The sequence below is a fragment of the Pelodiscus sinensis genome, chromosome 15, assembly GCF_052426305.1.
Source record: "Pelodiscus sinensis isolate ZL-2025 chromosome 15, ASM5242630v1, whole genome shotgun sequence".
Lineage (NCBI taxonomy): Eukaryota > Metazoa > Chordata > Testudines > Trionychidae > Pelodiscus > Pelodiscus sinensis.
Window position 1 is genome coordinate 2,477,548 of NC_143066.1, and position 26,773 is coordinate 2,504,320.

The 26,773-nt window shown below is 44.6% G+C and overlaps 1 protein-coding gene across 9 annotated transcripts in view; it reads right to left on the reverse strand.

Annotated features, from left to right (window-relative positions):
* The window catches only part of CRAMP1 (cramped chromatin regulator 1), an 83,608-nt gene that overhangs the window by 22,319 nt on the left and 34,516 nt on the right, over positions 1 to 26,773 (reverse strand). For 8 of the 9 annotated variants that reach the window (XM_075898994.2, XM_075898992.2, XM_075898991.2 and 5 more), the window contains 4 exons: positions 20,915 to 22,177; positions 16,334 to 16,508; positions 14,195 to 14,376; positions 2,345 to 2,419 (listed from right to left, as the gene is read on the reverse strand). In XM_075898994.2, the coding sequence (XP_075755109.2) occupies positions 2,345 to 2,419; positions 14,195 to 14,376; positions 16,334 to 16,508; positions 20,915 to 22,177 (1,695 nt within the window). The remainder of the gene's footprint in view (positions 1 to 2,344; positions 2,420 to 14,194; positions 14,377 to 16,333; positions 16,509 to 20,914; positions 22,178 to 26,773) is intronic. The other variant, XM_089782183.1, reaches the window with a different exon arrangement.

A 26,773-nucleotide genomic window follows, 5' to 3' on the forward strand; every position in this document is an offset into this window, starting at 1 on the left:
ATGGTGTCAGCAAGAGTCTCCAGTAATCGCAGTGTTCTGTGAACATATGAGGAGATGCCCAAGTTGCTGCAGCTTTTGCTATCCAAAGTACTTACACTCACCTTAAATATATTTTGTCAGGGAAAATGCTGGGAGGCAAGATTTCCAATACCAGTATGGCCCAGTGGAAACCCTCCCCCGATTCTAGTTAATAGGGAAGTCACTGCTGAGACAGTGCCCACACCTGACATGCTGATGTATGTTTTAATTAAAAAATGGGAAAGTAACGTGAGTGCCCAAAAGTCACTCTGGAACAAAGGATTGCTTTAGTGCAAGCACCTCCCCCCCCCCCCCAAAAAAAAACCCCAAGCATATTTTGTTTACTGACAGTAGCTCCATGGTAATAAAAGGCAAACTGGTTATTAAATACACAGTCATTAACCTGGAGGAAGAGGTTAATCCAGGGGTCTCTGGATCATGAGTCAGCACAGCATGCTGAGGTTCACCCTATACAACATGGACCTAAATGAGTACAAAGGCTTCCCCAGACACATGAATATGTATGTGTACACACACGTAAACACACACACGTACACACACAGATAGTTATAGAGAGATGCTGATAACGATGTGTGTGTGAAATATGTATGTATGAATGGCAAAGAAATGAATGGAAAGCAGCTGATGGAAAAGACACTACCTATCTATATGTGGGATGCAAACAGCTGTAAGCAATTGAAAATGTGACACGTAAAAGCACATAGCAAAGGATCAGGTGCCAAAACCACCTGGAACAATTGAGCACGACAATATGAGATAGCCCTTATTACCAGGAGCCAGAGAAAGCAGGCCAACAAAAGTACTTCTCATTCGCCAGTTGATACAACTGGCTATTCTAAACACACTCCAGGAAAAAGGGAAATATAAGAATTAATTAATGTAGAGCACCAATTTATGCATGAAGGAATAGAGGAGACTTTGAGAAGCCAAATGGGAGTGTCTTTGTCCAGCATAGGGGGCAGTGGAAAGACCCACCAGTGATTAAGCTGTGTCCACTGTTATGAACACACGTGTTAGAGGTCCACTAAAGTCTGCAGGATACTAGTACCGTGCTTCATTAACAATAACCCTGGCGGGCATCTTTGCTACTAAACCAAGTCTTGTGGTCATACTGGGTAAAAATTTCTGAGGCAGGCTATTATATTCTGTTAAGAACCCCTATTCTAAATTTCAAGTCTGGAACAGGCACACAAACACCTATACCAAAGGCACAGTACATGAAAGTTACCTCCCTCCCCCCCACTTAGCCCATCGGAGGAAGGTCATCATAAAGATAACTACCTCGATAATTACATCCCAGAGAAAGGCCCTAAGAGTGAGGGGACAGGACATAACACAGTCAATGATGCTAAGAACAAATGCGCAATTATCATGTACCCTTACTGCCTGTGCTTTATCCTCTAGGTGCAACATCAATGGATCACATCCATGCAAAGATACCTTCCTGACACTAACAGACATATCACCACTTAACACATAATTAACAACTGATGTCTGCTTTGTTTAAGTACTTGTTTAACTTGATATAAGGTATTCTGTAAGCGGAATACACTATGTAACCTTTAGATTGCTTTTATTTTGCCTCACGGTTAGCACCTATCCATGGGGTCCAGGATCTCCCCCCTCCCACACACACACACACTTCATCCGCCCATCAGCATCTTATATAATCCATTGTAACCTATTGTCTGGCAGTGTTCACCAAGCCTAACAAGCAAAGTGACACTCCACCAGTGTGTGTGAGATAAACCCTCCTGCCTGCTTCATACACAGTGTCCAGATTCTGTTCCAACAGTCTCATTCGGCAGTTCACTCGAGGTCTGCTGTACCAGCTCCTTACGTAGAGCTGGGATGGTGTAAGGGAGAACACTCAAACATCCATCAACATCTGACAAACCGCATAAGGTAAACATAGCAGACGGTATACAGTGCAGACACAGCCTAAAAATGACTCCGATAAAGGCTTTCTAAAGATCTGTAATATCTGTAAACGGATGGCTAAATACTGCATCTCTAGCCGGGACGGGTAGGTAGGTAGGAAGGCAGGCTTGTGCAGCAGCACTACTGAGGAGACAGGACACGATACCAATGATCTCCAAGCAGAAACAGGGATGCACATACACCAACAGTGGAGTACCCAGAGGGACGTGACTTGAAGAATTCTTGTTCTACGACCCTTCTGTTTTATTTCCCCAGAGGACATGAGGGATGAAGCTAGAATTTTTAGAAAAAAATAGTCTATCAAATTCACTGATGGTTTACTCAGCAAGCAAACAAATTCCAAACTCAAGACAATTTCTCTGACCTGTACCACTAATGGCTTCCGCAGGTGCCTGTTCCGCAATCTCCTTGGTTTTGGCAAAAAGTAGTCTGACTGCATCTGGAGGAGGAGAGGAGAAAGAGGGAGAGAAGGAAACTTGTTACAGTGTTTTGACCACCCAGTCATGAAAAATTCCTCCCTAAACTCTGCTGATGAATAAACTATTTATTAAAGACACCAGAAACAAACAAACAAAAATACCAGCTCTTTATCAAAACACCCAAGTCAGAGGCTGGGAATGGGCAACAGGATAGATCTTGATGGTTACCTGTTCTGTTTATTCCCTCTGAAGTACCTGGCATTGGACACTGTCAGAAGACAGGATACTGAATCAGATGGACTTTTGGTCTGACCCAGTGTGGCTATTCTTCTGTTTCAAATCATCTTAAGGTTCTTCACGCCATAACTATTTGCAGATCATATACCTCCCCCATATTTGAGGAACATAGAATATACATTTTTTCAATAAATGTCTATTATTGTAACTGCAGCCTGCTCAAAATTAAGACTCCATAGTTCAGTGGAACTTGACCCTCATTGAATACGTTTGATTTCCTTAATCTAGAAATTAATACTTTAAGTTCATCTACCACTTCTCAGCATTGGGGCCACTTGGTCCAACAGAGAGTATTAGACTGGGAATCAGGAGATCTGGGTTTCATTCCTGAAATTGCTACACTGACCTGCTGTGTGACTGAGGGCAAGTCACCTCACTTCTACATGCTTCTGCTTCCGCTCCCCCTCCCATGGTTGATCTGTATTGTCCATTTACACTGTAATTAATTTGGGGCAGGCCCAGGCTCACCATATGTTTATACAAGGCCTAGCACAACGGGGCCCGGATGTCTTTTAGGGACTCAAGGAACTACTCCAGTAATGTTTTCTGCCAGTAACACTCATTTTATAAACTGACCAACACATTATTTTACCAGCTCTATGAGGAGGAAGCTCACTCCCAAAGGTAAAGATTTACTAACTACTCATCTACCATGGTTTGGGAGGAGGAAGTTACTTACCTGTAACTGGAGATTCTTGTAGATGTACCTGTATCACACTGTGGAATCAGGCATTTGGAGTAAGCATTTTAAAGTCGTGCCTGTGGGTCCATGCACACAAGCCTATTTGCCTCGTGCTTTTGTCTGAGGTGACAAAGGGCAGAGCAGATTATATCTCCAGTTCCTTCTCCAACGTGAGCGTTAGTAGAGGGGAAGGAGGGTGGAAAGTGGAAAACAGATGGACACCACACATCTCAAAGAAGCTCAGTTAGAGGTAAGTAATCTCCTCTTCAGGTGATGACCCAATGGCGGATGACTGACAAGTAGTACCTAAGTAAGAGGAGCTTGAGGACTGTAGGATCATGTGGAGAACCACCATGCCAATGGAGCATCTGCCACCAAGTCCTTCATCAACGTGGAGTGTGTGGAAAATGTGTGGACAGAACCCCACGTGGCTGCTCTAAATATGTCTGTGAGACATCCTCAAGGGATGCTGTGGTTGTTCCTTCAGCTCTAGTGGAGTGAGTTTGTACCCTCATGGGAGAAAGTAGATTCTACAGCTGATAGTAAAACTTAATGCGGCTGGAAATCCATCTGCAGATGGCCTGTCCCACGATTCTTCCTGCTACCCCAACAAACAGTCTAGGGGACTTCTTGACTATTTTTGTTCTCTGTAAGTAAAAGGTCAAAGCCTATCAGATGGTGAAGGGAGACAGCATTTGTGGGTTGTGGGCATAAAACAGATAGATGAATGTATTGGTTAATACAAAAATGAGAGACCACCTTTGGTGAAAATAAAATGTCAGGTGTAGGTTAAGGTTGACCTTATGGAATACTATACATAGCAGGTCTGTCATCATACTTTTGAGTTCATCAACCCTTCTCAGTAAAGTGATAGCACAAAGACAGGTGACCTTCATGGAGAGGAGGAACATTAAGCAGGATGCCACTGGTTCAAAGGGGTGGGTTGTTAATAATGAAAATGCCAGATTCAAGTTCCACTGAGGTGTGATAATTTGCAGAGTGGGAAGGTTCTGAGGAGGCCTTTCCAAAAATCTGTCAGGCAGTGGGTGTGTAAAAATGGAGTAACCGTCTGTTGGAGGATGGAGCACATCAACTGCCACTAGGCAGACTTACAAGCAGCTGAGAGTAAGAAGCAGATTAGAATGTAGCCCAGGATTAGGGGAATCTCAGCAGCTTTTGGAATCACCATCTTTATGCTGTGCCAAAGAAGAAAAACACTTTCACACTTTGCCTAGTAATGTTGTCTAATGGAGTCTTTTGTACTGTTAGAGAAAATGGCTTGCAGTGCTGAGGTATATAGCATACCGGAGAGAGGGCGACAGACCCTGCACCACAGGCTCTTGTGTAAGTTCCATGGCCATGGGATAAGAGGGATGGTCCTTTCATGGATTGAGAACTGGTTAAAAGACAGGAAACAAAGGGTAGGAATAAATGGTAAATTTTCAGAGTGGAGAGGGGTAACTAGTGGTGTCCCCCAAGGGTCAGTCCTGGGACCAATCCTTTTCAACTTATTCATAAATGATCTGGAGAAAGGGGTAAGCAGTGAGGTGGTAAAGCTTGCGGATGATACTAAACTGTTTAGGACAGTCAAGACAGAAGCAGACTGTGAGGGACTCCAAAAAGATCTCACCAAACTGAGTGATTGGGCAACAAAATGGCAAGTGAAATTTAATGTGGATAAGTGTAAAGTAATGCACATCGGGAAAAATAACCCCAACTAGACGTACAGTATGATGGGGGCTAATTTGGCTATGACAAATCAGGAAAGAGATCTTGGAGTTATCGTGGCTAGTTCTCTGAAAACTTCCACACAGTGTGCAGCAGCAGTCAAAAAGGCAAATAGGATGCTAGGAATTATTAAGAAAAGGATAGAAAATAAGACCCAGAATATCTTACTGCCCCTGTATAAAACTATGGTACGCCCACATTTTGAATATTGTGTACAGATGTGGTCTCCTCACCTCAAAAAATATATTTTGGCCTTGGAAAGGGTTCAGAAAAGGGCAGCTAAAATGATTAGGGGTTTGGAATGGGTCCCATATGAAGAGAGGTTAAAGCGACTGGGACTTTTCAGTTTGGAAAAGAGGAGACCGAGGGGGGATTTGACAGAGGTCTATAAAATCATGAGTGGTGTGGAGAGGGTGGATAAAGAAAAGTTATTTATTAGTTCCCTAAATAGAAGAACTAGAGGACACCAAATGAAATTAATGGGGAGCAGGTTTAAAACTAATAAAAGAAAGTTCTTCTTCACACAGCATGTAGTCAACCTGTAGAACTCCTTTCCAGAGAAGGCTGTAAAGGCTAGGACTATAACAGAGTTTAAAGAGAAGCTAGATAATTTCATGGAGGTTAGGTCCATAAAAGGCTACTAGCCAGGGGATAGAAATGGTGTCCTTGGCCTCTGTTTTTTAGAGGCTGGGAAAGGATGGCAGGAGACAAATCACTTGATCATTGGCTTTGGTCCACTCTCTCTGGGGCACCTGATGCTGGCCACTGTCAGCAGACAGGCTTCTGGGCTAGATGGACCTTTGGTCTGACCCCAGTACAGCCGTTCTTATGGGTACAGCTGAAGAAAAATGGAAACACTACCTACAGTGAGAGCATCTTCCAGGCTGCAGAGACAGCACTAGTGGTAATTGATGACCAAGAATGATCATGGGCAGGAGGCTCAGTTTGAAATTCTGGGCATAATCTGGTACTTGGATGAGGTGTGGAGAGACGGAGAAGTCACTGGCCTCTATTCTGAACTGTTAAAACTACAATTAAAGGCATTAGAGCTGCATCAAAAATGAGGAGACTGGAAGTTCCAACCCAGACTATGTGATGGTGAGAATCAACTGGTGATGTGGTCAATCTATCCTCCCTTTTATCGCCTCGAACAGAAGCATGAGATGAGTAAGGGTGCATGTGCAGACCAACAGACACTGCTTTCCTATTCTCTCATTCTGAGTGCATGTGTAACCCAAAGTGGAATACAACAGAGAATATCACTCAAAAAAGAGCAAGAAGTTATTGACACAACTAAACCTGATGGGACATTTCAGACATCAAACAAAGATTGATATCAATTAGTTTTTCCTACACATAAGACATAACTTTGGCTTCAACTGGTGAACTTTAATCAGCTAAGTGCCAGTAAGATGGCATTCTGGCTTTTAAGATGATGTAGCTTTGAAGCTACTCAATCACCTTAGAAGCTTCTTTCAGTGGAATATCAGGTCTGAACACTGCTAGAAGCATTTTTTTCTTAAGGAAGATGGTTCTTTTAAATATTCAAATCAGTTGTTTTTGGACCAGCAGGATTTTAAACTCTTACTAGCTGGGTCAGACTCCAGCATGCTATGCTTTTGGTCAGTGATCTCTGTAAGAGGCCATGCCTGCCTGAAGTGTGATTCTGCAAAGGTCTGTCTCAATTCCTCTTCTTCCAGGGCTCTTTAAACCCCCTGCACATTCACTCGTGGCTAACACCATCTTTGCATGGGATTGGTTCAATATGGGAAGGTTACTCACCTGGTACAGTAACTGGAGTTCTTTGAGATGATAGTCTCTGTGGGTGCTCCACTTTTAGGTGTGCCAGCACCACTGCACCTCTTGTCGAAGACTTTTGGACCGCAGTGCCCCGGTCGGCTGTGCATGCAGAACGCCAGCATGCAACATTTTTAAACGACTAGCCCACATGTGCAACCAACTGCCTCCTCAGTTCCTTCTCTGACCTGGATGTAGTTGGATTCTTAGCAGAGGGGAGGCGGGTGAGTAGTGGAGCACCCATGGGGACAACCATCTCGAAGAACTCCAGTTACTGCACCAGGTGGGTAACCTTCCCTTCTTCAAGGAGTGTCCTCGTGGGTGAGCCACCTTCAGGTGATTATGAAGCAGTAGTTGTGCTGGGTGGTGGGCCTTTTGGTGGATGTGTCTCGGTAACTGCAAGTATGTCCTGCCGACATGCATATCAGCATCTGCAAACAACTGGATGGTGTAGTGTTGTGTGAAGGTGTGTGCTGAGCCCCATGTGACTGCTTTGCAGATTTCTTCTGTTGGCACATCCCGGAAGAACGCTGTTGATGTGGCCATTGCGCTCTACGGTGGACGGAGGCTCCTTCTGGAATACAGTATAGGCTAGAGTATACAGCCCAAGATCCATTTGGACAGCTTCAAAACTGGGAACCCTTTAGACCTCTCTGTAGAGGACACAGAGTTGTGGAGTTTTGCAAAAGGATTCCATGCATTGTGAGTAGAAGGAGACAGCCCTTCAGATGTTGAGGGTGTATAATGCCCTTTCTCTGTGGTCCTTATGGGGTTCCGGGAAGAAAATTGGTAAGTATATGGGTTCATTACAGTGGAATGGGGTAAGTACTTTTGGGAGAAATTTGGGATGAGTACAAAGGACCTTATGAAATACTGTAACGGGGGTTAACTCACCCACTCTTTTTGCGGAGGTAATTGCAACCAAAAAAGCAATCTTCATTGATAGATGTAGAAGGGAACAGGTAGCTAGTGGTTTGAAGGTCTTGCCTATTAGCGCCCTAAGTACAAGGTTATGGTCCCACATGGGAGTTGGGTCTCTTCTTGGTGGGAACATACTGTGTTGGCCCTGGAGAAATCTTTTAATGGATGAGTGAGTAAAGGCGGAATGACCCTGTAGAGAAGGATGTAGAGCCGCGAGGGCAGCAAGGTGTACCTTAATGGAGCTTAGTGACAGTCCGGTTTAATGTAAGTGTAATAGGTAACTAAGTATATGCGAAACTCCAGCCTTTATTGGAGTGTGGTTCTGTTTTGAGCACCACACAGTAAAATGGTTCCATTTTTGTTTATATGTTTTCTTGGTTGCAGGTGGGAGTTCATCAGGATTTGCTGTACTGCCTTGGGATACTGCATTTCCACAGGGGTCAGCCAACTAACATCCACGTGTGAAGACGGATTGTGTGGACAGCTGAGTGGTGGATCTGCCACTTCTGTTGTGTGACCAGGAATTGGACTGGAGGACGTATGGCGGACATACAATCATCTGCAACAGGTAAGGATACCAGATTTATCTGGGCCAACTCATGGCTATGAGTTTGACTTTCAGGACAGTGTGCTGAATAAGTGGAAAAAGGTGGGAATGAAGGGAGGATGGGTGCTTCCCATTTTACACTGAACACATCCCCTAACGAGTGGGGGCTTATGCTTGCTCTGGTATGGGCACTGTGTGTTTTTGTGGGTGGGAAACAGGTCCACCACTGGGAATCCTGTTTCAGTATCGTGGGGTTGATTCCCACTTGTGATTCTCTGGGAAGTTTCTGCCAGGACATGGTCTTTGCCTGGAAGGTAGGTTGCAATCAGGCTTATGTTTCGCAGAACATGCCATTCCCACAATCAGACCATTTCCTGGAAGAGCTGGTAAGATCAGGATCCCCCCATCAACTGATATACATTGTGATGACATTGTCTGTAAGTATCTGTATTGTTTTGCTCTGAATTAGTGGGAGGAAATGTATGCAAGCAGTGTACTGCCCTGAGTCCGAGCAAGATGATGTGTTTGTGGGCCTCCTCCTTGTTCCATTCGGCTTGGATGACGTGCTTGCCCAAATGGGCTCCCCAACCTGTTAACGAGACATCCGTAGTGACTGCCAATGTTGCTGGGGGTTGCTAGAATGAGACCCCTTTGCACACATTGTGATGTAGTGCCCACCATGCAAGTGTGGTCTTTATTTTGCTTGGCATGGTAAGGCGTTTGTTTATATGGTGTATATACAGCCTATATACTGTCCTTAGCCAGGCCTGAAGTGGCCTCATGTGAAGTCGGGCATGCAACATCATGAATGTGGCTGCAGCCATATGTCCCGGGAGTTGTAGGCAGTGGCAGGCTGTTACACAGGGACTGGTCTGTGCCAAGGATACCAGGTCCTCGATTGCTATGAACCTGTGTTCCAGGAAGGCTAATGCCTTCTTGCAGTCCAAGTGCGCTCCGATGAATTCTAACGTTTGTCTCAAAGTCAACACGCACTTTGCTACATTTATCTGGAGGCTCAGAGTGACGAACAGTTTCTGGTGACTGTTACTGCCTGTTCCGTGTTGCTCACAGGCTGTCATGGAGGTATGGACATCACCATATTCCTATTTTCCTTAAGGTGGGCAGCCACCATCACCAGTATCTTTGAGAAGACATGGGGCTGTTGAGAACCCAAAGGCTAACACTTTGTATTGGAAGCATAGGTCCCTTATAGTGAACCGTGAGAATCGTCTATGGGATGGATGTATTGAAATATGAAAGTATGTGTCCTGAATGTCTAGCGTACACAACCAAACTCTTTTCAAAGGCAGGAATGATGGTGGCGATGGTTACAAAGATGTATTTTTAATATCTCTACCTCTAAACTTTACAACTTAGCAGAAAGACTTGTAGGATGCCACTATCTCTTCTTCAAAGCTCTTTCACTCTTCTGTTTATTTTTTTTCCCAACTTGTAAGCCTTACAATATTTGCAACAGTACCACCTTGCATGTGGAGACAGGTACCAAGGTGAAAATATAGAAAATGGGACTGCTGTCCTGACTTTGTAGTCCATATTTGTATCCAAATCAGTGAAAGCTTTTCTTTTTAATTTTAATCAAAATTGCCATGGAATTTCTAGTCTGCTGCACAAGTTGGTAAATTGGGGAAGGTTCAGAGAAAAGCCCCTAGATTGATTTAAGGTTTTTAAAAACATGCCTCACAGTGATAGACTTAAGGAATAGAATCCCTTCCTCATGTGTTCTGGTGATACCCCTGCTATGGCTCCTGGCTGTAAGAGGTGTTGCACCTCTTGTATGAACACATGCTCATAAGAGGGGTCCCTGAAAGGGGATGGGGAGAGGAGTTGGAGGTGGGGAATGGGAAGGGAATGGGATGGAGTAATCAGTTTTGATAATTTCCACCCTGCAGAATAAAATGCAGTTAGTCTGCTACCAAATGTTGTGGAGGATTTGGATTGCTGCATTGGAAATATTGGGGCTAATCCTTGACCAGACCTCGGTCTGCCTTGGGCGTTGGTGTCTGTTGTCATAATCAGGGCTTGCTGAGCGGCTCTTCCGGGGTGTAATCTACTCACCACGGGCGAGTAGATTACACTATTTGTCGAGCCCTGGTCATAATATCTTGGCTATTGGTTAAACGGAGTTGGCTTGTACCTCTGTGTGTATGACCTTCCCTGATTTCTTTTGTTCACAGGCACGTGTATGGAGTGACGCATTGGTGGATTCTGCATAGAGTTTGGGGAGGGCCTTGACTGACTCCTCCTCAAACAGGAGGCCCTCAACCATGGCTTGCACTTCCCTTGGGAACCCTGACAGATGGAGCCACGAGGCATGGCTCATTACGATTGCTGAGGCTAGAGACCTTGACGCTGTGTCCACAGAATTTAGAGTGGCCTGGAGAGCAGTTCTGGATATCAATGATTCTTCGTTGATATTTGCCTTAAACCAGCATTTCCCAAACTATGGGCCATGGCCCAGTACCAGGCCGCGGGAAAAAAAATACTGGGCCTCAGCGTGGCTGCCAGGAGGGGAGCGGGGTGGGCTGGGAGGAGGTGTGTGTATGGGGGAAACTGGCTGCCGGGAAGCAGGGTTGTCTGGCAGAGGCCAGGAAGGGGGCAGGTGGCCAGCGGAAGCAGGGCTGGATGGGGAGAAGGGGGTCTGGCCAGGGGAGATTGGGAGGAGAAGTGGGGGAGAATCAGCCGGCTGGGAGGGGAAGATGGGGGAGGAGGGACTGGCCGGTGGAAGCAGGGCTGGACAGGGGCAACAGGGCTGGACAGAGGAGATTGGGAGGAGAAGCAGGGGAGAAGCGAATAGGCCAGCGGGAAGCAGGACCGACCTGGGCACACGGGTGAGTCCGGCCCCGGTGATTCCATTTTGTGGCCCCCCCCCCCCCCGCCATGACCTCCCTTGAGTAGTTGTGAACTGCTTGGCTGGTAGACACACTCACGCAGCTTTAGCACATCTACCAGCCAGGCAGTTCACAGCTACGGACTGATACACCTAATAATAATAAAACGTACCTAATTAGAAAATCCCGACATTTTATATGTCCGGTATTTTCTCAATTTGTTTCCCCTACAGAATCCTCAAATTCCAGACTGTCCGGTACAAAAACAGACACCTGGCAACCCTACCCCTCCTTGCACCCTCCCTCCTAGCCAAATACCCTACCCCCAATCTGCTCCTGCTCCCGCCTCCTGGAGTGCCCATGCAGCGCCTTGTCCCCCAAGCCCAGGTCCAGGCTGGGCGGAGGATGCAGTCGGGTGAAACACTGAAAATTTATTCATTTTTAATTCTTTTTTTTTTATATGTGTTAATATTTTTGGGCTGCAAAAAACAGTACTGGAAAAAAAAAAAACAGGTTTCAACTAAAGTAAAAAGTTTGGGAAACCCTGGTCTAGCCAGCTTTCTGTCCATGTTACAGTCCATTTATCCAATCCATATTCCCTTAACTTGCTGGCAAAAATATTGTGGGTGACTGTATCAAAAGCTTTGCTAAAGCTGTCACTGGGGACTTTGGGAGGACCAGAAACAACTTATTTGACTATTCATTTGCTTAATGAATATACAAATATGCAAATGGATGTTACTGGTCCTCCAAAAGCTCGTGAATGGATTTACTGGTCCCTGTGTCAAAAAGTTTGGGAACCCCTGCCTTAAGTTGTTTTTGTCATCAGGAAGGCACTCAAAAACTGAAAGCTGATCAAATGTGTCTTGTGTATTTAGTGAGGAGGGCGAAATAGCTCACGATTCTGAGTTGAAGGCTGGTTGATGAGTACGCCCTTCTGCCCATCAGATCCAGCTTCTTCCCATCTTTGTCATAAGGGACTGTACGCATGGCCTACTGCTTGCCTCTCTGACTGACCACATCCACAACCAATGAGTTTGGTGTGGGGTGTGAGAAGAAGAAATCGTCGCCCTGTGGGGCTCCAGAGTACTTGCGGACTGATCTTTTGGAATTTGGGGAAACTGTTGTTGGCATTTGCCATATGGTTTTGGCAGGATCCAGGAGTGTTTCGCTCATCGGGATTGCTAGCTTATCCAGCATGCCTCTCCTCATGCTGGATATTTGCCAGCTTATGTTGAGTCTCAGGCTTAGCTGACCGGGATCTCTCCAGTGTGTCTGCCACACGTTAAAGTCACTGAAAGGATTTGAAATCACCCCGAGTTCGGTGGTGGGGACATAATTGTATCGTCTGGAGATGAGGGTTAAATGTGTGTAGGCAGGGGTGAATCAGCTGTTTGCTCTGCCCCCGTGATGTCCACCTCCTCTTCCTCCTCTGAGAAACATGACCGATCAGGTGACTGGGCAGGGGGGGACCTGTGGTTTAGGAGCTGTTGGTAGGTGCTGGGGTTGTTGTGTTCTATATGCTGCCCCCAGATCCCAGTACAGCAGTTGGGCAGTATGGGTAACAGTAGCCATTGTGGCTGTTGCCACTGCTGAATCTTCTGTGTGGGCTTAGGGGAGGAACTCCTAGGGATATGTATCTGGAACAATTTGTTGTCATCACTGTCATTCAGTAAAGGTGGTGCCAAAGCAGGCATTATAGAGAAACTGAACCTTGGAGTATTTGGGGTGCCATCTCTCCGAAAGAACGACATTTCCGGTACCGACGCTACAGTTACCTCTGCTGGGGTGGTAAATCGAGGTAGCGGAGGCGGGAAGAGCGGGATGGGCACTGTTGACATTTGCATCATTGGCACAGCAGTGAGGACTGCGGCAGTGACAGCTGTTTGCTATGTGCATTCACATGCTTGTTCGATGCCAGAAGCCCTGTAGGCGGCTGCATTGCAGTGCTCAGTGCTGGGGCTGAGCGTGGTCTTGCCAGTACCGTGTGTGCTTGCTGGTGCCAGCATAGAGCTTTTGTGCTTTGGCTCAGGGTGGACTTTCTCCTTGGGGTCGCAGCTTTTCTCGGTGCCGGCCCCATTTCCTGCCTGTTTCTCTGGTGCCATAGGTGGAATTGGCACAGACACAGACTTTTTATTTTAACAATGCTTCCTTGCTGGAGCGTCCGACCCCGAGAAAGAATGGGACCTCTTTTTGGGCATCTGAGCCCTTTCCTAGTCCCTGTCTATATGTGGTTTAATGACGAAGAATAATTTTTTTTTTTACTATAGTAATGAACTCAATTATGCTAATAAACTAATAACCAACTATAAACTCTAAGAAGTAATAAGGTAAAATTGAGGGCAACTGCTCTGCTGCGACTGAAGCCAGCGGCAGTCAGAAAAGAAAGGAGGGGGCGTTTGGCTAGCAGGATAGCCGTTTCAAATGTTGCACACCACGTGCACAGCCGACCGGGACATCGCTGTCAAAAGTCTCTGACAAGAGGCACAGCGGCGCTGGCACACCTAACGGGTGGCACACCCCTGAAGAAACAGTTCACAACAATCCTTCAAGTCCATTACCACAACACAAAAGTTCATCTTTAGCTAGCTCTGGGGCTCTTCTGTCCCAGTCTGCTCTCTCCCAAGTAACCACTCCCTACCCTTCCTCGCTGGAGCTCAGCGAGCTTCAATTCTCTCCTTCTCTGGATCAGAAAAATCATCAACAACCCCTCATTGGATTCAATTGGCTCTCCCCTGTTCACTCAGTTTCTTGCAGGCACCTCCTGCTCCCCATAACCTCTGCCACAGCTTCCTCTGACTGCTCCCTTACCTGTGTTGACTCATTTGTGGGTAGCCCAACTTCCCCTGCAGCTGTCTCCTCCCTTATAAAGCCAGATGCTGTCCCTTACGCCCAGCTGGGCAATAGGTAATCAGGTGCACTGGACCCTGTTTCCTCTTGAAGGTGCTAGTCATCTTGCAACTGTTTCACTTACACTGATTGTGTCCAAGTGTTGTCGGAAGGTCAGTTCTGCTTCCTTACTAGGCAAAAACAGCTTTCCATGTCGGCTATTGGGTGGTAGAGTCGTGGGAACTGCAAAGAGCCCACCGTCTGCATCAGCTCCTCCAGAACTCGAGGGACCAGCTGCCAAGAGAGGTCTAGAGAGGTTTCTCACACCTGGAAGATTTCAATTAATAATTTAATAAAATAAAAACTAAGCAAATTATATTCAGTAGATGGAGAACAGGACTGGGAGTCAAGATTATATTCCTGGTTCTGCTATTAACTCACTGTGTGGCCTGGGAAACTCACAACCTTTGTGTTTTAGTCTCCCCAGCCATACAAGAGGGATACATTTATCTACTTCACAGGGATATTACCACACATTCATTTGCTTTGAGTTCCTTAGATGAAAGGAGTTAACAAAAAGCAACACAAATACAGACACTGACATCTATGGATCTGATTCAGCGTTTCACACAACTCTGCTGAGAAGTGTATCTTTTTTTATCTCCTGAAACAGTTGAGTGCAGGTTTCCCCAATAGTAAATGTATTCATTAGCAAAAGAAATGTAATGTAAATATGGATTCAGTGTCCAAAAACTCTGTATGGTTTATTTCTGATTCAGATTGATACTGTATTTGTAAAATCTAAAGTATGAAAAATAATTGAGTAGCAAGGTAAATACAAAGGTTCAGTCCCCATGTAAGGTTCTGATGACAGTAAACTGAGACACCAATGCTCAGCTCACTATTCCCAGCAGTATGAGGCAAAACATTTTTGCATAATTGAATAAGGTTATCACGATTTAGCGAGATTTTTCATTTTTTTGAAAATTAAATTAAATGAAAAATATCTTCGTTTGGGCAACAATGCAGTGTCACAATCCAAGCAAACAGTCAATTTTGAAAACACACATGCTCTGCAATCCAATACTGCTAATGTGCTATGACCACTGGAAAGTGTGAAATTTATGTTGTGCATATCAAAGCAGGTCTCTATATAACAGATTATTATAATGCATAGCACATTACTTAAAGATGCTTTGAAAAAACATTAGTCCTGATTTACCTAGTTTGTAATGAATACATTTTCTACATTTAACAAATGCAGACACTCAGATATACATGAGATAAAAGCCTAAGGCCAGATTTTAAAAGATCAGCACCCAGTAAATTCAGCCCTTTTAAAAACATAGCTACACTTGTGGATGCTGAATTATCCTAATAAATCTATTTCAAAATTTTGAAGAGCTACTGAGCAATACTTTCCATTGACTACAATGAAATGTTTTTAAAAAGACCAAATCAATTCACAGTCATCTGGCTAAGGCCACACAATAAGTCAGTGGCAGTGATGGGATTGTGTTCAGTTAACTAGGTCACACAAACTTTTCTATAAAATCACCCAGAGGTTTTGGTTACAAACCACAAGAGGAAAGCCCAAATGTTTTATGATGCTATGAGTTACCTATTTTTATTTAGAGTTAAACAAAATTGGTGGCAAAGTATTTTCTCACATAAAGTAGGAAAAAGGGGTGTCAAATGTACTGCTACCAAATTTAAATTTGTTTAAACTTTCTAGTTCACCCTGTATCTCATCTACTGCTCTGCCCTCTTTTCCTGCCGTGTAAAATCCCTTCTCTCTTCATCCTGGCATCTTTTGCTGCTGCTGTGAAGCTGTCTGTTACTCAAGGCTTTCAATTTCTCAGTGTGCATAAGTTGGCTTTTAAATTTAGCTTTTGCAATAGAAAATACAACTCAATTTAGCTATAAAAAATCATTAGAAGCCAGAAAAACGCAATATAAAAAGCTCTGTGAGAAACAACAGCTAGGAGGCTCATTTCTAAAAATGTGACCATTTGTTTTCCAGCTGCCATTCTACTACAGACTTTTAATAGCACTTATGCATGGATGGGAGGGTGTTTAATTGTGACTGTAAGTGTATACTAACAAAGTTGAAATCCATACCACTGAAAATACAGTGGAAAATGTCACGGCAGTCTCTGGAAGTCCTGGAAACTTCGATAATCTTAGCCTTAATTATGGACGGTTTCCTTTGAAGGATGGAAAACTGGGGTAGTGACTTGGACCGAAGGTATGATCCACTGAAGTCACTCGCATGGGTGCTAACCTGAGGAGCTGGAACTAACACTGGGAGACAAGGTCTTGTTGCGAAGGGCAGTTTGGTTCCGGGTACAGCCTGGACTCCTGGTGCTGATGGCAATCACCTTCCCAGGAGGAGTCAGTGATTGCTCTTCGTGAGCAGGCTTTATAGGGGATGTGGCGACAGAGTTCATCTCAGGGATCTGAAAAACAAGTATAGTTGTTCAAAAGGCTGCCAGAGCGTCACAAAATTCTGTGTTTAACAAATCTGCTCCCTAGGAACTTAAAATCTTATCAATTATAGCGGGACTGATCATCAGGTTTCTGCACACCATATATGAAACTATTACTGTGTTAGAATTATGTTGGCATTTAATAGGCCAGCTCTTTGGGATCTTGTCAGTAAAGGACACAGTGGTGGAAGACGTTTTTGTAGCTTAAAGAAAGTGTCTGCTTTTAGGTTCAGTAGCAAATCCTGACAACTTAACGACATAATCTAGTTGCATCCTTTGGGTGCAAAGATATACAAACAACAAAATTTGATTGTAAAGTGAGCTATTCTGACTTAGCAGCAAAGGTGATCTGTTAGGAAAAGAAACGGGCAGCATTTCAGATGTCAGATTATATCATAATAAATACCAGACACAGATGACATGGCTCTCTGCAAACGTTCCAGGCATACACAGTTTATTTCACTATAAAAGTTGATGTTTGCTAGCAAAGGCTGTCTTTAAAGTCTGTATTGTAGCCACACGCATACAATTATCTCCCACATGTAAACATAATGCAATTTGTTACGGTTTGTTTTATGTTGATAATCTTCATTTAAAGGAAAAAAATCACAGCAGGTAACCATTCAGGCTTGGTTACATACAGTCTTGTGAAATGGGGCAATCAATGCATCTTTTGTTAAAGCAGATTTTTATCTTTCACCACAACAGCATGGATTAGCCACACAAGCCATGCTGAATTACAGTTTGAATCAGTGATGGCTCAGCTGCTCTTGAAATTCACAGCATCTCACCTGCTATTGGTAAGAAGCTGCTCTGGTGGGAGCCAGCTGAGGTGCTCCGCTATCGGCACTGTAGCGTGGCTTATTGTACACTCCCCCAGCCGGGCTCCTGCTGCAAGCTGGCACTGGCAGCCCCACACGTGTGAAGAGGGGCAGCTAAGGGGACACTCAAGGGGAAGTGACGCACTCCCAGCAGGGCTCCTGGTGCGGCTGTGCCTGCCCTGCTGCCCCTGTTTTGCTGGCCGTACTGTTTGTGGGGTGCACCGCTGCCAGCCTCCCCGGAGAAGGGGAAAGGAGCAGCAGGCCAGAAGGTCTCTTGGACCACCACAGTTTCCTACAGCAGTGCCAAGGCACAGCTGGCCCACAACTCCCTTGTGGCAGTGCAGTGAATAGGAGCAGCCACACAGGAACCTATCCACCAGCCAAGTAAGATAGCCCAGCAGCAACCAGACTGCCAGTCTCCCCCACTACACGACTCCCCCACCCATTTCCCTGACTCCTTTTGCCCCTCCCCACATACTCCTGCCCTATTTCCTTGTACCTCTCCTCACACCCCCCAGCTCCCTGACCTGACTCCTGCACCCCTCCCAACACACCTCAGCCTTCTCCCCTGAGCTCCTCACACACCCGACTCCTGCATCCCCACCTATACCCTCTACCCCTCGCCATCCACACACACTTAAATTTCTTACAGGTACTGTTGTATTGCAATCCCCCAATTCCTTGCTTTGAACCCCCCCCCCCCCCCAAAGGTGGGTAGCGACACAATAGTACTGTAAAAAATTGAAGTTACATTCATTCTGGTCACAGCTGACAAACTTGATCTCCAGTGGAACTCAAGTGCCTCCTAACAGAAATATTTTACCTTCTCTATAGCTATATGATGAGCTGCAACAGATTTAAAAGAAAAAAAAACTATAAGGAGTTTCCAGATATATAATCATGGTGATTCAAAAGTAGGCATTCTGTGAGATAATGTTTGTCATCTCCCCAAAATACAGTCAATATGAGAATGTTTACTTTTTACTGTCAGCCATCGTCCTCTAAACTGGCTCATGTCAAACAAAGAAATGGGTGCATCTAGCCTTTTAAGTTTTATTATTTGAAAGGCTTGCTGGTTTTTCCAGGATCATTCCCTACCTTGATAAAGATATGAATGAAGCTGAAATGTCAGGAATGTACTGACGCTTCAGAGGGGTAGCTGAGTTAGTCTGTACAGATACACTTAAAAAACAACAAAACAGTCTGGTAGCACTTTAAAGACTAACAAAACATGTGGATGGTATCATGAGTTTTCATGGGCACAGAAGAAGTGGGCTGTGCCCACGAAAGCTCATGATACCATCTACATGTTTTATTAGTCTTTAAAGTGCTACCAGACTATTTGTTGTTTTTAGGAATGTACTTGCAAGTTAATGTCTAAAGCTTCTCTTGGCTGTTTTTAAGAGGTTGTTCCTCTTTCTACTCTGCATCTTCTCAATTTCATAATGAATGTGGCTCTCCTAGATGTCACATGTCTCTAGGTGTGAAGCTTTTATCACTAACAGCTAGGAGAAGAGAGTGTAAGGTGCCAGACCACAGTCAAACCAAAATTAAAGGGCACTAGAAGAGATTAGGGGTTTGGAATGGTTGCCATATGAGGAGAGAATAAGACGACTGGGACTTTTCAATTTAGAAAAGAGACTAAGCGAGGACATGATTTTATAGACCTCTATCATGACTTATTTTTCCTTCTTTCTAGAATGGTCCTACCCTGTCATGAGTTGTCTTCTTGCTTCTAGTGTATTTGTGGAGTGTCTTCTTGTTACTCTTTACATCTTTATCTAGTTTGAAATTGTTTTGTGCTTTGGCCTTTCTAATTTTGCCCTTACATCCTTGTGTTGTTTAAATTCATCCTTTGTAATTTGACTTAGTTTCCATTTTTGTAGGACTCCATTTTTTAGATTATTCACAATTCCAGATTATTCAGAATGATTAGGGATTTGGAACAGGTCCCTTATAAAGAGATATAAAAAAAGGCTGGGACTTTTCATCTTAGAAAAGAGGAGACTAAGGGGGGATATGATAAAGGTCTATAAAATCATGACTGGTGGGGAAAAAGTGAATACGAAAAAGTTATTTACATGTTCCCAAACCAAAAGAACTAGGGGTCACCAAATGAAATTAAAGGGTAACTGATTCAAAACAAGCAAAAGTAAGTTTTTCTTCACACAGCGCAGTCAACCTGTGGAACTCCTTGCCAATGGTTGTTGAAGACCAGGACTCATGGAGGTTAGGTCCATCAATGGCTATTAGCCAGGATGGATAGGGGTATCATCGTTAGTCTCTGTTTGCCAGAAGCTGGGAATGGGCGATAGGGGAGGGATCATCTGATGATGCCCTGTTCTGTTCATTCCCCCTGGGACACCTGGCATTGGCCACTGTCAGAAGACAGGACACTGAGCTAGATGGACTTTTGGTCTGACTCGGTATGGCCGTTCTTATGTGATAGTATAAATCTACAGTCACAATTCCACCAGGAATCAGAGTTCAGGGAAGAGCTGCTCAGGAACACAATCAGCAAAAACCCTTCTGTCTAATGAGTTTTGGCTGATAGGATCAGGTCTGCACCATGGTGGAGAGGCTGGGATTCTCCTCCTCAGACTTAGGAAGTTAGAACCAGATGTGAGTTCTTAAAAAAAGAAGAGAACCAAGTCTCCACCAGCAAGCAAAGCTCAAAAGACTACCCACGATCCAGCACAAATGATGAACATGCTGTTTAATTTGAAATTACTATATAAACACTACCTCTAATGCAAGTCTACTCAGCCATACTTGTTGTGTTCCACTCCCTTCCTGTGCATCACCACAATCATTTATTAAGCTTCAATCAGCTGCATCAATGAAAAGAACAGGAGGGATGGTCATCAGATGGCAGACTTTGCCCTGTAAAATCTTTACCACTGGTGGATGACGGACAAGTAAGGAACACAGACTGATTCAAGCCCAACGTTAGAGCCACAGGCTGGCAGCTGAGAAAAATCTTTTTCACATGTAAACTGAGTATATTTATTCAAGAGTCACTGAGATACAAATACATACAGCCACTATAGGGAATCACTTGCAGGGTTCACTGCTAGACAAGTTGCTTTCTATATCAATTTGGAATCAGAAGCATTTATCATCATTTTTACCAAAGCAGCAGAACGGTGGATCTGCCTGGCTCAGCCACCCAAGAGAAATCAATTTAATTTCATATACTTGGAAAAGTCAAATTAACAATAGTAATCAAGGGTTTATAGGTCTTCCTAATGGATTAATCCTAAAATGACTTAGCTTGCCACTAATCTCATGACTTAGCTGCTACAACAGCCATAATAAATATTTATCAACTTCTGAAGCTGGACACATGGAATATACTGTTAAAAGTTAGAACAAGACAAAACCCAGTAGCTGCAGCATATAGTGGAAGGAGTCTAATGCTGTTGCAAGTTGACTGGGAAGGTTTTCAGATAGAAGTCTCTAAGATCTTCATAAGGCTTACCATGGAAACAATAGGAACGAGCAATTGTCTACAAAATCAAGTGTCATGCTTAGGCATCAAGGCTAGTTACTTACTGGTTTGGGGTTGACTTCAGTGGAGATGAGTTTTAAAAGGCAGTTGAGGAGTCTTTGCTTCTGAAAGGTGGAAGATATGGGTACAGCACTGGGTTCAGATGTTTCCTCCCTAGAATCCTGGGTTTCTGGCCCTAACACAGCTAGCCAGTCATATTCCAGCTGCAGTTTGTTTGGCTTGCCCATCATGAGGTAGACTTCAGCCAATGTAAGGCTCTCAGAGGTTCGCAGACTCCACCCCTCCTCTCTGACCTGTTGAGCAAGCCGGCTTGGGTCATCCTTGAGAGGCTTTGCCGAAGGTTGTCCCTGAGGTGGATGCAGAAATGAAGGGCTCAGCTTCTCTTGAGTCTCCTCCACTACTGCATCTTGTAAATCCTTAGTAAGACCATCATGTTGCAATCCCTGGTTGTGGCTAGCTTGAGTTTCAAAGCTGGGCAGGCTACTGCCAGGCGATGCTATTCCACCTCTTGTCAGCTGTGCAGAACAAGGATCAGCTGCCTCTGCACTCTCAGATGGAAAAGTCACTGGAGAGGCACTTTCAGCTGAGTCAACAGGGTCTTTCTCTTGCAGTTTGTCTGTGCAAAAACATTTCTCTGGGACAATCAGATCCTGACAGGACTTCATATACCGAGGGAATGGATCAAGCAGAGAGAGTTCCTCCAGGTCAGGGATCTTGCTGCAAACACAAGCTGGGCTGCATGACGGTAGCTTGGTTTCCTGGTCACTGGCTTGGGTCTCCTCACCCTCGGCACGGAAAGCCATGGGGATCAGCTTCTCCAGACTCCCTCCTGGGTCCTGAAGTCCAGAAGGTGATTTTTCAAGAGAGTTTGTGATACTGAAACAAAGAGGGCCTTCTGTCAAGCCATTCTCTGGGGAGACATCTCCGGAGCATGCAGACACTTCCGCCGTAGGCTGAGAGGTTCTGCCTGGCTCTGTAGTGCTCTCTGTCCTTGTGCCACTCTTCCCCTCAGATCCCCGAGGATACTTTAGCTGCCCTCTGGCTGTCCCCTGCCCACTCTGTATGCCTAGGATTTGGGCAGGAGGCAATAAGTGAGCATCTTTTGTGTTCTGTTTGCATTTGCCAGTTTCCTGCCAATGCACTGTGCAGAACGCCTTGGAGTGGACCACTCTGGACACCTCTGGGAGAAGGGTGAGTGTGCAGTTCTCCCCGGGGAAGAGATGAAGCATCATTTTTTCCTCTGAGAGATTGCTTCTTGCTTCTGAATCTCTGCAGTCCTGAAGCTGCCGTTCTTCTAGTGTTTTACGCTACATATATTTGGTCAGAGATTACAACCATTTTATGTTACACAGATTAGCTGCAGTATCAGCCGCACATACCACAAAATGAATATCTGGCAGCCCAATTTGTAGTTTAAGAAATTAATCGCTATCTATCTCTGATTGGAGAGCTGCTTATGTTCTGTAATAAAGATTTATACCTGTACATGTTGAGAAGGGACTATACCTAAAAGATCACAATTTTTCCATGAACAGCAAGATGATCCTATATTTTAGGACAAGGTCATCAGTTTCAGCTTTCTAATTTAAGGTCACAAGGGACAATTCTCATAGTTTAGTCTGACCTCTTCCATAACACAGGCTATTGGATTTACATGAACTAATTCTTGTTTGGATTAGAGCACATCTTGTAGAAAAACAGCCATTCTTGATCTAAAAATTGTCAATGATGGAGAACCTACCATAGTTTTTAGCAAGTTGGCCCAACAGTTAATTGCTCTCACTTTTAAAATGTTAAGCTTCAACTTTTAGCCACTGGATCTTGTTATACCCTTGACTATTAGACTGAAGAGCCCTCTATTATCTAATTTCTGTTATTCATGTAGGAAGTTACACAGTGTGATCAAATCACCTCTTACCTTCTCTTTGATAAGCTAAATATACCGGGTTCCTTAAGTCTATCACTGTGAGGCATGTTTTTAAAAACCTTAAATCAATCTAGGGGCTTTTCTCTGAACCTTCCCCAATTTACCAACTTGTGCAGCAGTCTAGAAATTCCATGGCAATTTTGATTAAAATTAAAAAGAAAAGCTTTCACTGATTTGGATACAAAAATGGACTACAAAGTCAGGACAGCAGTCCTATGTTCTATATTTTCACCTTGGTACCTGTCTCCACACACAAGCTGCTACTATGCAAATATTGTAAGGCTTTACAAGTTGAGAAAAAAATAAACAGAAGAGTGAAAGAACTATGAAGAAGTGATAGTGGCATCCTACAAGTCTTTCTGCTAAGTTGTAAAGTTGAGAGGTAGAGATATTAAAAATACATCTTTGTAACAAATTCTGGGGCTTTGTGATGGGATTAACAAGGGCCTGAGAAGTTAACTGATATCACCTGTGAGAGGGAGCGCCAGGGTCAGTTAAGAGCGAAGCTCAGCTGGGACTGCAACATAAATCCTGGAGGCTGAAAGTAGAAGGGCCGAGCAGAGGAAAAGAGGGGCAGGCCTACCTTGGGAAGTCCTCAGAGAAACATCCTGGAGCAAGGAGTCTGACAAGAGACTAGAAGGGACAAAGTAGCCACAGGGACTACAGTAAGCACCTCGGTAAATCCAGAAACTGGGAAGTCTAATTGAGGTTGCGTAGGAAGGTCTCCATGGAAACAGCAATGGGGATGGGGGCTGAGTTGATATGGACTGCTGGGTAGAGGGGGTACCCAGGCCACAACATGGTGTAGAGGACAGGCCTGGGCTTCCCTGACAACACTGGTATAGTGGCCCTCAGCCCCAAACTGGAGTTGAACACTGTTTAGAGAAGGCATTTGAACAGGGGTCTTGTTGGACTTTGCAACTCAAAGGGTGATCTCAATTTGCCAGAAGAGAGACTGCAGCAGAACAAGTGGAACAGGCCACCCTATGTCCTGAGAGCAACTCTCTCAGATCTAGACACGAAGAGGTGGCAGCAATTGGGAACCTCATTACAAGGCTTATACAAGAGAAAGTTACTCACCTTGTGCAGCAACAAGGCTTGTTTGATGTATTCCCCCCTCCCCTCCACTGATGCTCCCCTATAGGCAATCACATGTCCCTAATCGGTGATTATTTTAGATAGCAGTGTCTTTCTGGCCTGTACATGCTCTGTCTCTCATGGCCTGCTTCAAGGCTATCTAGTGCTGTGCAGCTGTGGACTGAGGTGCTCCTTCCGCATTTGTATCCTGGGCCTCTTGTGCTGTAGCACATAACAGCACTATGACGGTGGATACTGAGAAGGTTGTGACCTGCAATGTAACCGAGAGCAATGTCTCCTCTTGTATCCTACAGTATAGATTCCCAGGGAGCATAGCATGGCCTGGGAATCCTTTAGGACATGAAGAGAGGTGTCAGTCTTGTCAGCAAAGAGGTTGGGCCCTTTGAAGGAAAGATCTCAACTATAATCTGTACCTCTTTGAGCAACCTGCCTCATCATCACTTCTCTGGGGACTGAGCAGTTCACTGTATCTGTCATGTCCAGTACAGTCAGTAGTGCAGGTCTGGCCACTAACTCCCACAAATGCCTGAAAGTGCTCTTTTTGCACCTCTTGTTTGGTGAATGCACTGAGTTTTCCATAATTAATAAAATCGTATTTGGCCATGACAGCTTGGTAATGTGTGATCCTGAACTGCAATGTCACTTCCTTCCAAAGAGAGCTAGCCTTTTCCAATCTCAATTATATGGAGTTGGCTTGCGGTGATGTTGGCTGCTGCATGCATTAATTACTTCTACTATGATCGAAATGAGTTGAGGATTTGAAAACAGAAAGTCTGCCTCTTTGGGAGGGACATAATATTTTTTATCAGGGGGGTGGCCGTGTTAGTCTGGATCTGCAAAAGCGACAAGGAGTCCTGTGGCACCTTATAGACTAACAGATGTATTGGAGCATAAGCTTTCATGGATAAAGACCTACTTTGTCAGATGTAGCTGACGAAGTGGGGTTTGCCCACGAAAGCTTATGTTCCAATACATCTGTTAGTCTATAAGGTGCCACAGGACTCCTTGTCAATAATATTTTCTGTTGGCTCTCTCGGAGATTTGGGCAATGGAAGTTGGTGTCTGCAAAATGACTTTGGCGGGATCCACGCTGGTGAGGTGTATCTGCTTCCTCTTACAGGACAAATTACAGCTCATCTGCCACCCACTCAGTAAAATCTTGAAAATTCTTAAAATCAGCAGCTACTGACGGAAGGGATGAATTACAGCCTCATGTGGTGAAGATGAGATGTTTTCTGGAGAGGAAGCTTTTTCTTGTCTGTCAAAAGTTTCCTCCCCCTCTAGCTCAAGGGCTCTAGATAGAGAAGTTATAGGAAAGTGACTGGCTGACTCTCTTGAAGAGACAATGGACGCCCACAAAGGAACCCAGGACAGCCACTGCATCAGAGTGAGGAGGACCCAAGTATTGCGAGGATGGGCCGTGATGAGAGACCAGGGAAAAACATTCTCTTGGTCATGGGGAGGCTTGTCCCTGGGCAAAGGTAATGCTCACCAGGGTCTTGACAGTAAATAGCTCGGTGCCTGGGGTGACTCCAGACATCAAGATCTGCTCGGTCCCAGGGTCATGTACTGAGTAACAGGTACTGTGGACATCAGTGACCTCCTGGTCTCAAGGGTACCTGAACTCTTGAAGTGCTGTTGCCTCACTTGGTAATGTGGAGGACTATCCAAGTTGCCAGTAACGATGGTGGAATTCTCCAAGGATGGGAACTCTGCCACACTTAGTGCTGGTGCTTTACTCAGTGCTGCTCCCTAGGAAGTGGTGCAGACTTTGTTGATCTCTGGAGGGGGTGCTATGCTGCCCCAGAGATTGAGCCCCAGCATCTCTAGGCAGTTTGGATAATCTCATAACAAAGGTGCCCTGAGGCTTCTGGGCTTCAGAGACACTGGTAGTGAGGTGGCCAAGAACACGGGTATTGTTGATTTTCCTCCCATGATTCTACCCCATGGAAGCTGAAGGTTCCAGCGATGATGTGTGTCCTAGAGAAGATCCAGCTGGCAGCTGATATGCACTGTTCATCAGGAGGAGTTTTAATTTTGGCTGCTGGCTTTTTCAAGACCTCACCATGAGCTGCTGACAGAGGATGCACTTTTATGGGATGCATGATTCTTCCAGACACTTAAAAACAGTAAGAGTGCTCATTTCTGACTAGGATCACTTCTTTGCAGGAGGGGAACCTCCTGAAACTGGGGAGCTAGACATGTCCCCAGGATAGGCCTATCACTCTGGCAAAGTGAGGAATCCAAAAGCTGGTTCCTCTTCTTTCTTAAACAGAGAAGTTAGAAAGTTTAAACCACTACACACTGCTAAAAAAGACAGGAAACATAAAAGTTATTTTCGTTTGTTTTTTTTAAATCTCAGTGGGATAAATGGAAACTCTAGCTATTAAGGGAAACAAAGGCAGTAGCATAAATAATAATAGTTTTAACGACACAGAGAAAGACGTTCCAACCACACACTCTGAGACCAGAGGTGGCTGAGAAAGCACTTGGGATGGTATTTGCCTTTGCAATGCTAGACAGACTTTAGGCGGACCACGAGGAAGAATGCATGGACATTGATACCTTAAATCTACAATTGGGGCTCATATCCTTCTACAGTGGAGCACCTGTAAGGACACTACTTGAAGAATACAAGAACTATGTTACATGTGGATTCAGGATAGGACAGAAAAGTTGAAGGAAAAGGAGAATGCTACTAACTTGCCTACTACAGATTTTTTTCACCTCACTGGCTCAGATATTGTTCCCTTACCTTTAATAAAACACAGTAATGTTCCAGTAATGGAAATTTGAGAGAGACTGGGGAGGTTTGAATAGCAAGAGAATTGCCCCAAACAACATACACGAGCAGACAAACAATTCTGCTCTAAACAGG